The 12,602-nt window shown below is 45.7% G+C and overlaps 2 protein-coding genes across 2 annotated transcripts in view; one reads left to right on the forward strand and one right to left on the reverse strand.

Annotated features, from left to right (window-relative positions):
- Positions 1 to 12,602, reverse strand: part of LOC310708593 (podocin-like) — a 671,219-nt gene that overhangs the window by 429,129 nt on the left and 229,488 nt on the right. The gene's annotated exons all lie outside the window — the stretch shown is intronic.
- The window catches only part of QSOX1 (quiescin sulfhydryl oxidase 1), an 84,417-nt gene that overhangs the window by 22,540 nt on the left and 49,275 nt on the right, over positions 1 to 12,602 (forward strand). Inside the window, exon 2 of the mRNA XM_083507120.1 lies at positions 4,868 to 4,968. Coding sequence (XP_083363246.1) covers positions 4,868 to 4,968 — 101 coding nt within the window. The remainder of the gene's footprint in view (positions 1 to 4,867; positions 4,969 to 12,602) is intronic.

Raw genomic sequence — 12,602 nt, forward strand, 5'->3', positions numbered from 1 at the left:
GTGATAATTGGCGTGTTCTTAGTCCCAGGCTACAGCTCTCGTCATCTGTGGGAAGGACAGCTTGTATTCTGCATGGAATCTGAGGGAACAGAAGCAAAGCAAAATGACTCACGGTGGACGCTGCAATCTCCCTTGCCTCTCTGTCGTCTTGGTGTTCTGCCACTCTTGCCTTCTACTGCTCTCCTGGATGTTTCTCTCACCCCCTTGTCAAAATTTGGGTTGTAAGCACCTGGGGAACGAACACCGTTCTTCCGTGTATGTTTATTGTGGACACCGAGGCTGTCTAAGTTATTGTTGGCATCCACCTGTCTTGAGAGATAATAATAATAATAATAATAATAATAATAATAATAATTATTATTATTATTATATTTATTTATTTATTTATTTATTTATTTATTTATTTATTTATTTGTACCCTGCCCATCTGGCTGGGTTTCCCCAGCCACTCTGGGCGGCTTCCAACAAAGATTAATAATACATTAACATGTCACACATTAAAAACTTCCCTGAACAGGGCTGCCTTCAGATGTCTTCTAAATGTCAGGTAGTTGTTTATCTCTTTGGCATCTGGTGGGAGGGCATTCCACAGGGCGGGTGCCACTACCGAGAAGGCCCTCTGCCTGGTTCCCTGCAACTTGGATTCTCGGTGCGCACCGACCCCTCTCGCTCTCCAGGCTTCAGCGAAAGCAACGCGAAGCCTCCGGAGCGCGGAGGGAGCGCTCCCTCTGCGCTTTGGAGGCTTCACGTTGCTATCGCTGAAGCCAGGGAGCCTGCATTCGCCCCATAGGACGCACATACATTTCCCCTTCATTTTTGGAGAGGAAAAGGTGCGTCCTCTAGAGCGAAAAATACAGTATATATCTCGATTTTTCCAATTTTATACTCAGGGCACGTTGAGCAGTCCCATTGTCTCTCGGTGTCTATGATTCTTTGCCTGACCCAACCCCAGGCTTAGAAAGGCTTGAGAGGTGATGGGTGTGGTAACTGAGGCCAAGTTCCGATGAGTTCAGCAAAGCAATTCCAGTAAATCTGTGCCTGAGCTGGGATTTGACCTCCGGCCTTGTAGGTCCACGTGCAGCCTCTGTCTTCAAGGTAGTCGGGGCTATGTAGTTTGGCCACGGATCAAGCATGTGGATGGGCGAACATCTTTGCCACTCCCATGAAACAAGAGTAAGGCGTGGCAAGGAATGGGAATTTTAACAAGGGCTTCCTTAATCTCCAAGACAGTTGGGACCAAAAGCCTAGGGTGGAGCAGCTGGGATTTGGGCTGCTGTTGTGACTCCCTGCTAAGGGTGGCGACTGAGAGTGTCTCCTGATGCAGAGGACTTGCAATGCGCCGTCTGGAAATAGCTCTCTTGGTTAACACCTTCTGCTGTTCCCTGTAGTAACATGTCCTGAGCCTGAATTTGAGCTCCTTGAATTTGCTCAACACAATGTTTTGACTGATGTCGAGGGAATACAGTGGTACCTCGGGTTACAGACGCTTCAGGTTGCAGACGCTTCAGGTTGCAGACGCTTCAGGTTACAGACTCCGCTAACCCAGGAATAGTACCTCGGTCAAGAACTTTGCTTCAGGATGAGCACAGAAATCGTGCTTTGGCTGCGCGGCGGCAGCGGGAGGCCCCATTAGCTAGAGTGGTGCTTAAGGTTAAGAACAGTTTCAGGTTAAGGACGGACCTCCAGAACGAATTAAGTACTTAACCCGAGGTACCACTGTAATGGAATGAGACTAAAGATGGCAGGGTCAAGACTGGAGGCCCAGAGGCAAGCAAGATGTTGAGGAAACTTGTGGGGTTGGGTGGGGGGGAAGCAGTTCAGTCTGTGCCTGAGGAACCAGCTCAGAGTCAGCTCTTCTGGACCAGGGTATTCCTGGTAGATGCAATATGGCACATGTGGCTCCTACGGTTTTATTCTTACAACATCCCTGCATGGCAGGCAGATTATGACTGGTCCAAGGTTGCCCACTGGACTTCATGGTCCAAGCTGCAACTTGAATCCAGGTTTCCCTGGCCTTAGTCTAACATTTTAGTAACACATGAAAGGAGCCTTGCCTGGGTCAAACCAACTGTCTGTCTGGACCAATATTCTTCCTCTGTCAGGCCCAAATCCTGATACAGTGGTGCCTCGCAAGACGAAAAGAATCCGTTCTGTGATTCTCTTCGTCTAGCGGTTTTTTCGTCTTGCGAAGCAAGCCCATTGACGGATTAGCGGATTAGCGCTATTAGCGGCTTTTAGCGGCTTATCTGCTGATCGGATCAGCTGATAAGCGGCTTAGCGGCTTAGAAAAAGGGGGGGGGAGGAAAAAAAACCAGCAGGAACTCGCAAGACATTGTCGTCTTGCGAAGCAAGCCCATAGGAAATTCGTTTTGCGGAGCACCTCCAAAACGGAAAACTCTTTCGTCTAGCGAGTTTTCCGTCTTGCGAGGCATTCGTCTTGCGGGGCACCACTGTACTTTAGAATTTTTTGAAGTGCTAAGCGCATATATAAGCACCACTGTATTTCATGCTGTCCTTCTTAAGCCTCTTGCAAGTATAAGATATGGGGACAGTGAAACCTCATGAAAATCCAGGTCAAATAATTCCTGCAGTAATGTCCAAATTAACATATTTTCTAACAGATCGAGAAAGAAGACAATTTCTTGGCAAAACAGCAGAAGGGTATTGATTATAGTAAGAGATACGGTTTTGAGCCGAATAAGATTTTTGCATTTATGATGTGCTAATATTTGTGAAGGAGCGTTATGGAATATATATCATTTCTTACGAGGTAGATCAAGGACCTTATTGAGAATGCTGCTTTAGAATTATTTTAACATGGGATCACTGCCGGTAGGAAAATGAAAGCATATCTTTTGGGTAAGCGTTTGGTTAGTAACCTTATTGTTAAGTGGTTATTTAGAGATCATGGTTTTGTTGTTCAGTTATGATTAAGAATCTTATTCATTTTGTGTTATAATTACATATGCTGCTATGATAAGAAATAAATAAGAAATAAATAAATAAATAAATAAATAAGAAAATGGGAGGGACCCATTTGTTGGCAGAAGCCAACAAACTTCCAATCCCCACAGACTTTTGTTCTTTTCAAAAAGTGTATTTCCGTTGCCCTTCATCAGGGATTTTCTGGGTTGTTGGTACTTCCTAAAATGTGGTCTTTCATGGTTTGAACCTTTTCTATGCATTAGAATGGGGTTCTTGACCAACTTTATGAATAAGTTGATTCCCTCTTACATAACTCCTTATTAAATTGCCACACACACACACATACGTCTGTTCATGGAGAGTGACAATCTCAATGTCTAGATAAATATATAGAGTTGTATAGTCTGTATGTGAACTTCAGCCTTTCCGGCCATTAAAAGCCCTCCAGTCATCTCCCAGGTCATGGTCTCCTCCTCCTCTTTGATTTCATCCTTCTCCTTACTCCTCTTTCAACCTTCACCTTGGTTGGCCTGCAGGACCCCTCCTCCTCTTCACTTCTGTTCCTGCTTCTCCTCCTACCTTTTGTTCCCATGACCTTTCTTCCTATCCAACTCTTTGAATACTAGTCAACTTTGTTCCAGTAATTTTTCTGTACTGTAGAAGAATGAGCAGGTGTATTCCTTAACACACAGGTTTTCAACCTTTTTGAGTTCACGGCTCCCTTGACCAACGACATTCTTTCTGTGGCACCCCTGTGGGGCTCAGGTGCCCAGTTATGTCACCCCTTGCCTGCAGAGCTGGCAGCCCCTCACCCTTTCTTGAACACCTTCCTTTGTAGGGTGTTCCCTCAGCCTCCTCTCCTCTCCCCTCTCCTTGGGACAGCGGCTGCTGGCACCCCTGGTCTCTGAGCTGCCCCCCCTCCACCCCAAAGAGAGGTGCCTCCACACACTGCCCCCCACAGGGGCTTGGGAAGCACCCTCTGACCAGCCCCAGAGACACCATTCACCTGCTGAGCCTGTAGCCAGGGCTGCTGCAACAAACAGCTGTGCAAGCCTTGGGAGGGAGAGACACAAGATGCGAGGAAGGGGGGAAAAGAGGGATGGAGGCCAGTGTTGCCCATGGCACCCCTGACCATCATTCAAGGCACCCTAGGGTGCAACAGCACACTGGCTGAAAACCACTGTCTTAATAGAGTGGAAAGGAAATAACGCCATCTGTCTGTCTCTATCATCTCTATCATCTATCTATCTATCATCTATCTATCTATCTATCTATCTATCTATCTATCTATCTATCTATCATCTCTATCTATCATCTCTCTCTCTCTCTCTCTCTCTCTCTCTCACACACACACACATCTATCTCTCATCTCTATCTATCTATCTATCTATCTATCTATCTATCTATCTATCATCTATCTATCATCTACAGTGGTGCCCCGCAAGACGAATGCCTCGCAAGACGGAAAACCCGCTAGACGAAAGGGTTTTCCGTTTTGGAGGTGCTTCGCAAAATGAATTTCCTATGGGCTTGCTTCGCAAAACGAAAATGTCTTGCGAGTTCCTGCGGGTTCCCCCCCCTTTTTCCCAAGCCGCTAAGCTGCTTATCAGCTGATCCTAAGCCACTAAGCCGCTTAACAGCTGATCCGCTAAGCCGCTTATCAGCTGATCTGCTAAGCCGCTTAACAGCTGATCAGCTAAGCTGCTTATCAGCTGATCCGCTAAGCCACTAATAGCGCTAATCCACTAAGCCGCTAATGGGCTTGCTTCGCAAGACGAAAAAACCGCAAGACGAAGAGACTCGCGGAACGGATTCTTTTCGTCTTGCGAGGCACCACTCTATCTATCTATCATCTATCTATCTATCTATCTATCTATCTATCTATCTATCTATCTAAAATAATAATTTTTATTCTGCTGTCTGTATCTTATTCCCCCTCCAGATTGGAGACCTGCTGTGACTCTGGGGGTCCTAGACTGTGCTGAGGCGAGCAACCAGAAAATCTGCTCGGATTTCGGGATCACCGGCTACCCAACACTGAAGGTAAAGTTGCCTTTGGGGTAGGTGAGGGCAAGTTCAAGAGTGGCGGCGCTGCAGCTAGTTCAGCTGGATCCTCCTATTGTGTTAGGATTGATGCTAAATGCCCTGTGCCTTTGCAGAAGGGTAGCAGGAGAGCAGGAGTCCCCAAACTTAAGGAGGGGGCCCTTTCTGTAAAACCAGGCCTTTGTTCAGAAGGCAAAGCAGGAAAATCTGGTTTGCCTGGTTAAACGGAGAGATTTGATTGATCATAGTTCTATGCCGCTTTCTCAAATTGACTTACAAACAATAAATAACAGTAGCATAACAAAACACAAAAGAACACCACAAATACAAGTAAATACAGTGGTACCTCGGGTTACATACGCTTCAGGTTACACACTCCGCTAACCCAGAAATAGTGCTTCAGGTTAAGAACTTTGCTTCAGGATGAGAACAGAAATTTTGCTTCGGCGGCGCGTCAGCAGCAGGAGGCCCCATTAGCTAAAGTGGTGCTTCAGGTTAAGAACAGTTTCAGGTTAAGTACGGACCTCCGGAACGAATTAAGTACTTAACCTGAGGTACCACTGTAATATAAAACAATAAACAAATCATCAATAAAATAATTGCAATCTATAAAGCGAAACAGCAACTAAAAAATAAGCTAAACATCACAATTACAGCAAGTCATGCTATATGATTAACAAATCATTTATAATCTATAAAACAACGTTAACAGCATTAACAAAATAGCAACTGGGGGAAAAAGCTAATTGCTGTTAAGTTCATACATACACTTCTCATGCCCCCATGCTTCATAATCTTTCACTCTGTTCAGTTCATTAAAATACGCATAGAATACACACAACGCCCATTGCTACGCCTTCTCAGCCCAACGCTGCTCCTCCTGGGGTCCTCAGGCCATGGGGGAGACTATGGGGCAGGGCTGGTGGGAGCCAGTGAGCTTGTAGGCACTGGGCGCTGGTTGAAGGTCCTGCTCACTTATCTCATCTCAGTAATGGAGATTACTGAGCAAGGATGGATGGAGCAAATACCTGTGTGTACCTGCAGGAACCCTTCCTAAACAAAAGATCTCCCTTGCAACGATGTCATCAGAAGGGCCTATAAACTTTTACTAGCCTACCTGCCCTCACATACCTGTGTTAGCTAATTGTGGTGATGATGGCAGGGAGAAGAACCGTGGCTCTTCTGGTTTACAAAAGCTTCCCCACCTAGCTATCTGGAGGTGTTTCTGACTCACCTGCTTTGCCAGGCAAGCAGAGTGGATTTTTATTTTTATTTTTAGCAAGCATTTTTATTAAGAGGATAGAAGCTGAAAACAGCTGTGTTTAATAGAAAGCAGCTGAACGGATTTTGAAGTTTAAGCACTTTGCTTATATGCAAAATATTTTTTGAAATTGTTGTTGTTTCCAACAAACTTGTATTAGTTTTCCAAATTTATAACAAACAAATAGAAAAAAGAATCAAAAAACAAACAAACGTTTATCCTAATTGTAATTGTTCCACTTTTGTTAACATTTTTGGGTGACTTCCTCGAATCCCCCTGGCTGAGTTTCCATATAGATCATTGTAGCAGTTTTCCGAAACTATTTTCACTAAAATTTACTTAGTCAATTAACATCTTTCTTTCTTTTCATTTTAACTTAACATAGTATTCTACAACATCACATATTTAAATCCTAGGCCTATCTGATACTCGCAAGTAAGTCTATTTAATTTATTTTAACATATTTAGCTAAGTAGTCTTTGAATTTATTCCATTCCTCTTGGTATTCCTCCTCCTTCTGGTCGCGGACTCTTCTGGTCAGGTCGGCTAGCTCCCAAAAGTCCATCATCTTCATCTGCCATTCCTCCACTGTTGACACTTCTTGTGATTAAAATTGTTGTTGTTAATATACTGCCCTTCATCTGAAAGTCACAGGGTGGTTTACAACATAAAAATGCAAAATACATAACATAATAACAAAACAAAAAAATCACACACACCCCAAAGTTGTTGCTTATTGGTAATCCTGTGTTTGCCTTCGTTCCCATGGTCTAGGAATGCAGTAAGCATCAGGGCTGGTTCATATGGGCAAATTGGCTTGTTTTCTGTTTCTTCCTCTGACCATAGCCTGACCATAGCACTGGGCTTGAGAAACTCCCCCATTCCCTTACTTCCACCTGCGTCGTCATCATCATCATCATCATAACAACAACAATTATTTATTTTTTTATACCCCGCCCATGTGGCTGGGTTTCCCCAGCCACTTTGGGCGGCTTCCGACAAAATATTAAAATACAATGGTCTGTTAAACATTAAAAGCAGCCTTCAGATGACTTCTAAAAGTCTGGTAGTTGTTTTTCTCTTTGTTTTTGTTTTTTTATAATATTTTATTAGGTTTTATCAATAGAAAAGTTTAGAAAAATACAAAAAACGAAAAAGATACAAAATTACAAAATACAAAAATACAGACATTAAACACAAAGATAGAAAAAGAAAAAACACATATAAAAGAAAAACAAAAATTCCCTCTTTCTTAGTTTCTCATCTTTAGTTAACTTATTTTCCTGACTTCCTCGCGTCTCCCATTTTTGTATCCCTTTTAGAAATTGGTTCAGCAAATTCATGTCCAATTAGTTTATCTATTATTAATCCCATCTTACATTTTACCTTGTTGCTAGAACCCCTTCAATTCATTTCAATGTCACCAGCATTCAAAAATTTTACAATATTTCTGCAAATAAGTTTTAAATTTCCTCCAATCTTCTTCCACCAACTCTTCTCCCTGGTCTCGGATTCTGCCAGTCATTTCCGCCATCTCCATATAGTCTATTTCCATATAGTCTATTTGCTTTTCTCTTTGGCATCTGGTGGGAGGGCGTTCCACAGGGCGGGTGCCACAACCGAGAAGGCCCTCAGCCTGCTTCCCTGTAACCTCACTTCTCGCAGTGAGGGAACCACCAGAAGGCCCTCGGTGCTGCACCTCAGTGTCCAGGCTGGATTATGGGGGTGGAGACGCTCCTTCAGGTATACTGGACCGAGGCCGTTTAGGGCTTTAAAGGTCAGCACCAACACTTTGAATTGTGCTCGGAAACGTACTGGGAGCTGGGAGGAGGATTTGTCCTACTAAATGGACATTCATTTGCTGCTCCTACTGCTTCCAGATAATGGACCCAGAAGGTGGGGATGCTGCTACCGTAGTTCCACAGGAACGATTGTGCGAGTGTTTTGCGCGTTAGAAGTTAGAACTGGGAACTGGACACGGCCGTGAAAAGCCTGACGTAATGGCTCCAACAATATCTGGTCTCCTTTTGCGCAGTACCTTGCCTCTGACCCTCTTTCTGTGTTTATTGTCAAGCCCCCATGACTGGTTTGTAGGAAGAAGCCAGGCTCATTCCTGTGGGGACCTTGACTACATTGCTGGGTAGGAATAATTAGTGTCTTTAGAAAACCTTGGGATAAGTGCCAAAACCTCACCAGAAAACGGTTAGGCTTGAAATGAATTGTTCCCAGCTCTCCTAAGGAAAGAATGTTCCTCAGATGCACACTCATTAGCATTTATATGGTCCTTTTCCTCGGGGCATGAAGATTTTCACAGTATTTCAGCTGTTCTTGCAACATTTTTTAAAGGTAAGCCATAGCGCATTTAGAGTAAGCTTTAGGGAACAGTGGCTTGCCTAGTTAAAGCTGTTTTCAAGAATGAGGTGAGATTTGAACTGGGAACCTTCCAGTTCTGGACTTGTGCTCATAACTGCTATGATGATTTGATGGAGCTGTGTTATCTATCCCGGAGGCATGTACTGGAATCCGTTGAAAGGAAAGTTAGGGCAGCCCCAAGGAATGCAGGCACAGAGAAACCATGGCTAGTCTAATGGCATACTAAGACGGATGCCTTGCATTAGAAGTGTGCCATTAGAATAGCCATAGTTTCTGTCCTCCCAGAAGCTCTCCTTTCTACATGGGCTGTGGGGCGTATAAATCCCTTCCCTAACCTTCCGGCAACATTATATGACACACGCCAGGGATGTGTGTCAATAGGGAGAGTTGTTCTGTATTAAACCTGGACTGCTTTGGGGCACAAAAACGCAACCGTGGGCCTTCAGAGAAGAACCCGGAAACCTTCATTTCCATCTACAGCATGTAAAGTACAGTCATACCTTGTGTTGAAGTAACTTCAGGTTAAGCATTTTTGGGTTGCGCTCCGTGGTGACCCGGAAGTAACGGAGTGCGTTACTTCCGGGTTTCGCCGCTCAAGCATGCGCAGACACTCAAAATGACGTCACGCGCATGCGTAGAAGTGGTGAATCGCGACCCGTGGACGCGGGTTGCGTTTGCTTCAGGATGCAAACGGGGCTCTGGAACGGATCCCGTTCGCATCCAGAGGTACCACTGTAAAACATGAGCCCTCAGCCCTCACAATTATGGAACAGAGCCATAAAAATTCCTGGGAATTTCTGCTAAAGAGCTAGGTGGGTTTTCAAGGTGGAAAGAAATGCTCGCGACTCCAGTGTAAAGCTCTCCCCCTCCATTCCCACAACGTGGGGTGCAACTTGCCTCATGTCTTGACATTATAAAGCTGTTTTCTTTTCTAGCCAGCAGGAGCCAATGTTTCTGTCTGGGGTCACAGCAGTCAGGGAGAAAAGGGATCCATCGCCCAGTGTGACCTGGGAGGCTGGTGGTGGGACTTGACAGGTCTTCTATAAACCTGCCACTTTAGCACAATTTTAATCTAATGACACATTAGATTCCCTGGGAGAGGGTTAAGGCCAAACTAGATATAGCTCAGGACATAGGCACCAATTCCTAGGGGCCGAGGCAGTCTCGTGCCCGCCGCCCGAATGTATTATTTTAGGGAGCAGAGGCAAATGGCAAATTTGGAGGGTGGGGACTGATAATAGGGGGGAAAGACACTCACCCCCCAGTGCTGGCACCTAGACCCATCAGAGGAGTGTTAAATGATTAAATTCAACATCTTATAAGTTATATACAATTTATTTTTTTTAAGTGCAGGAGATCCTATTCAGAGATCTCCAGCATTAGTTTTCCAGACATGCCTGCCTCACACTTGCAAGCGCTTTTATTCTGCCGCTTGCTAGTAGCCTTCTAAGATCTCCGGAGAAACCTGCTGATGTGGCACTGACCTCCGCTTTCCCTTTCGCTCACGCACTGTCTACTCCTGCAAACAGATTTCAGGGCCAGCCCATTAAACAAACATTGACTTAGATACCTTGCGGCAGGTAGGAAGTAAATGCGCAGCTGGCAGAGAAAGCTTGAGGATGGAGCGAAAGCTGAACAAACCACATAACAGACAGCAATCAGGGGAGCAGAATAAACTGTCACCCAGGGAGGGCAGTCAAGGAGACCTTACTGAGCTGACAATATTTCCCACAAAACAAACCATTTTCTGTAATGGAAGAGGTAGCAAATGTAACGATTACCTTCCTTGATCGGACCAAAGCATTTTGTTTCCAAGGTAATCGCTTGGAGCATGGGCTATAGCATCTGTTTTCGATGCTACAGGTAGGGTCCAGGTAGAGCCCAGGTAGAGCCTCTGCTTGTCAGTCTAGCCCAGAGGTCGCTAGCCTGTTGCTCTCGAAATGCTGTTGAACTACTACTCCCATCAGGCCCTGCCAGCATAGCCCAATGGCCAGGGTTGCTCGTCAGCAACACCTGGGAGGGCTGCAGGTTAGACCACAGTACTGGTCTGGATAGCAGTGAGATGGATGGGTTGGGAAGGAAGCATCTTCCTGTGTTCCTAGGCCTAATAGGGCAGGAGCAGACAACCTGTGGCCTCAAGCCTAATTGAATGAGGCAGTTGCTCATTAATGAGGCAGTTGCTTGTCAGCAACACCTGGGAGGGCTGCAGGTTAGACCACAGTACTGGTCTGGATAGCAGTGAGATGGATGGGTTGGGAAGGAAGCATCTTCCTGTGTTCCTAGGCCTAGTAGGGCAGGAGCAGACAACCTGTGGCCTCAGGCCTAATTCAGTAGGGGCATGGAGGGAAGCCCAAACGCAAGCAAGCAGTTTGGGCAACTGCCAAGAGCAGTCGGCCCTTTCCCCGGAAGCCTGAGTATGAGAGAAGTGGGTTGCAGAAAAGGAGAAAGGATTGCCCAGTCTGCTCTTGGTTCTGGTCCTCTCTGCTGCTACCACGAGGCCCTTGATAGCTCACCCCTCGACAGATAAAGTGCCCCACAACAACACTTTACCCACTCACAGCTCCCAGCAAATGTCACTAACTGCCTTCAGCAGTTTAGGCAGAAGGCTCAGGTTTGTGTGTAATCCTAGTAATCCCGGAAGGAAGAAAAGCGAAGGCAAGCAGTATTGTTAAAATTGTCTTTATGTGTCGTTTCAATATGTAAAGGTAAAGGGACCCCTGACCATTAGGTCCAGTCGTGACCAACTCTGCGGTTGTGGCGCTCATCTCGCTTTATTGGCCGAGGAAGCCGGCATTTGTCCGCAGACAGCTTCCGGGTCATGTGGCCAGCATGACTAAGCTGCTTCTGGCGAACCAGAGCAGTGCACAGAAATGCCGTTTACCTTCCCGCCGGAGCGGTACCTATTTATCTACTTGCACTTTGACATGCTTTCAAACTGCTAGGTTGGCAGGAGCTGGGACTGAACAACGGGAGCTCACCCCATCGCGGGGATTCGAACCGCCGACCTTCTGATTGGCAAGTCCTAGGCTCTGTGGTTTAACCCACAGCGCCACCCGCGTATGTAGGGTCTTGCAATATTCTGCCCCCTATTATTATTATTATGCTTTAACAGAGTTCTTTGGAGATGAAGGTTTCTCAAAATGTGCTTTTTTTGAAAATTTGACTGGGGAGATAAATAGGCGAAGAAGCCCCCTTTCAAACTTCTCTGTCTTTCTGGGGTCTCCACTGTGCACTCCTCTCAGCTTGCGCTGCTGCTTAAATATGTGAGGAGAAAGGAACTCAGCTTTGGAGTTCATTCGATTGTGTGCCTCTAGACGTGCTGTGCTTGTAGCTACAAGCTCTGTTTGTTCACTGGGACCTTTGCCAGGAGTTCGACCGCCAAGCGGATTTATTTCCCCCCGCCTCCCTTTTGGCTCTGAGAGTTTTTGTTCTCTCTCTTTCTCTCTATTGTTTGTCCCCCCCCCCCCTTTTCGGGACGCCTAATCAGCCTGTGCCTAGAACCTCCGAGGCAGGATTCCTACAGCGCTAGAGGAGTGTACAAAAAAAGAAAGGAAGATCTCCCTTATCTCGGACTGCTTGTTCCTTTCTGAAGGTCTCTGGGCACTGGCTGTCCTAGATTAGCCGCACTTGACAAAATTCCCACAGCGAGGCTGAGGGCAAAGGCTGGTCACAGCCCATGCCTCTCGGATGAGGCTGCCTGTTCACAGCTCAGAGCTTGCAAGATTTTACTTGTGGCCCATCAAGCCCACAGGCTACTGATTGTGGTTTTACATTTAGGTAAAAAGGTAACCTCTGGATGGTTATGTTATAAGAAAAATACCTCTAATTCCCTTGTGGGGTATGCAGAGCTCCTATAGAGACCCTCAGGAGATCTCTGTTGGTCGGAGAGAAAGCAAAGGCCAACCAGAGTATATTGAAAGCAAAGTGGCTAGTAAGCTTGATCTTTATTAAAGGAAATAAACTGTTGCAACAGGGTCCCCGCTCATGTGATAGGAATTTT

The sequence above is a fragment of the Podarcis liolepis genome, assembly GCF_965112155.1.
Source record: "Podarcis liolepis genome assembly, chromosome: 6".
In the NCBI taxonomy this organism is placed as follows: Eukaryota; Metazoa; Chordata; class Lepidosauria; order Squamata; family Lacertidae; genus Podarcis; species Podarcis liolepis.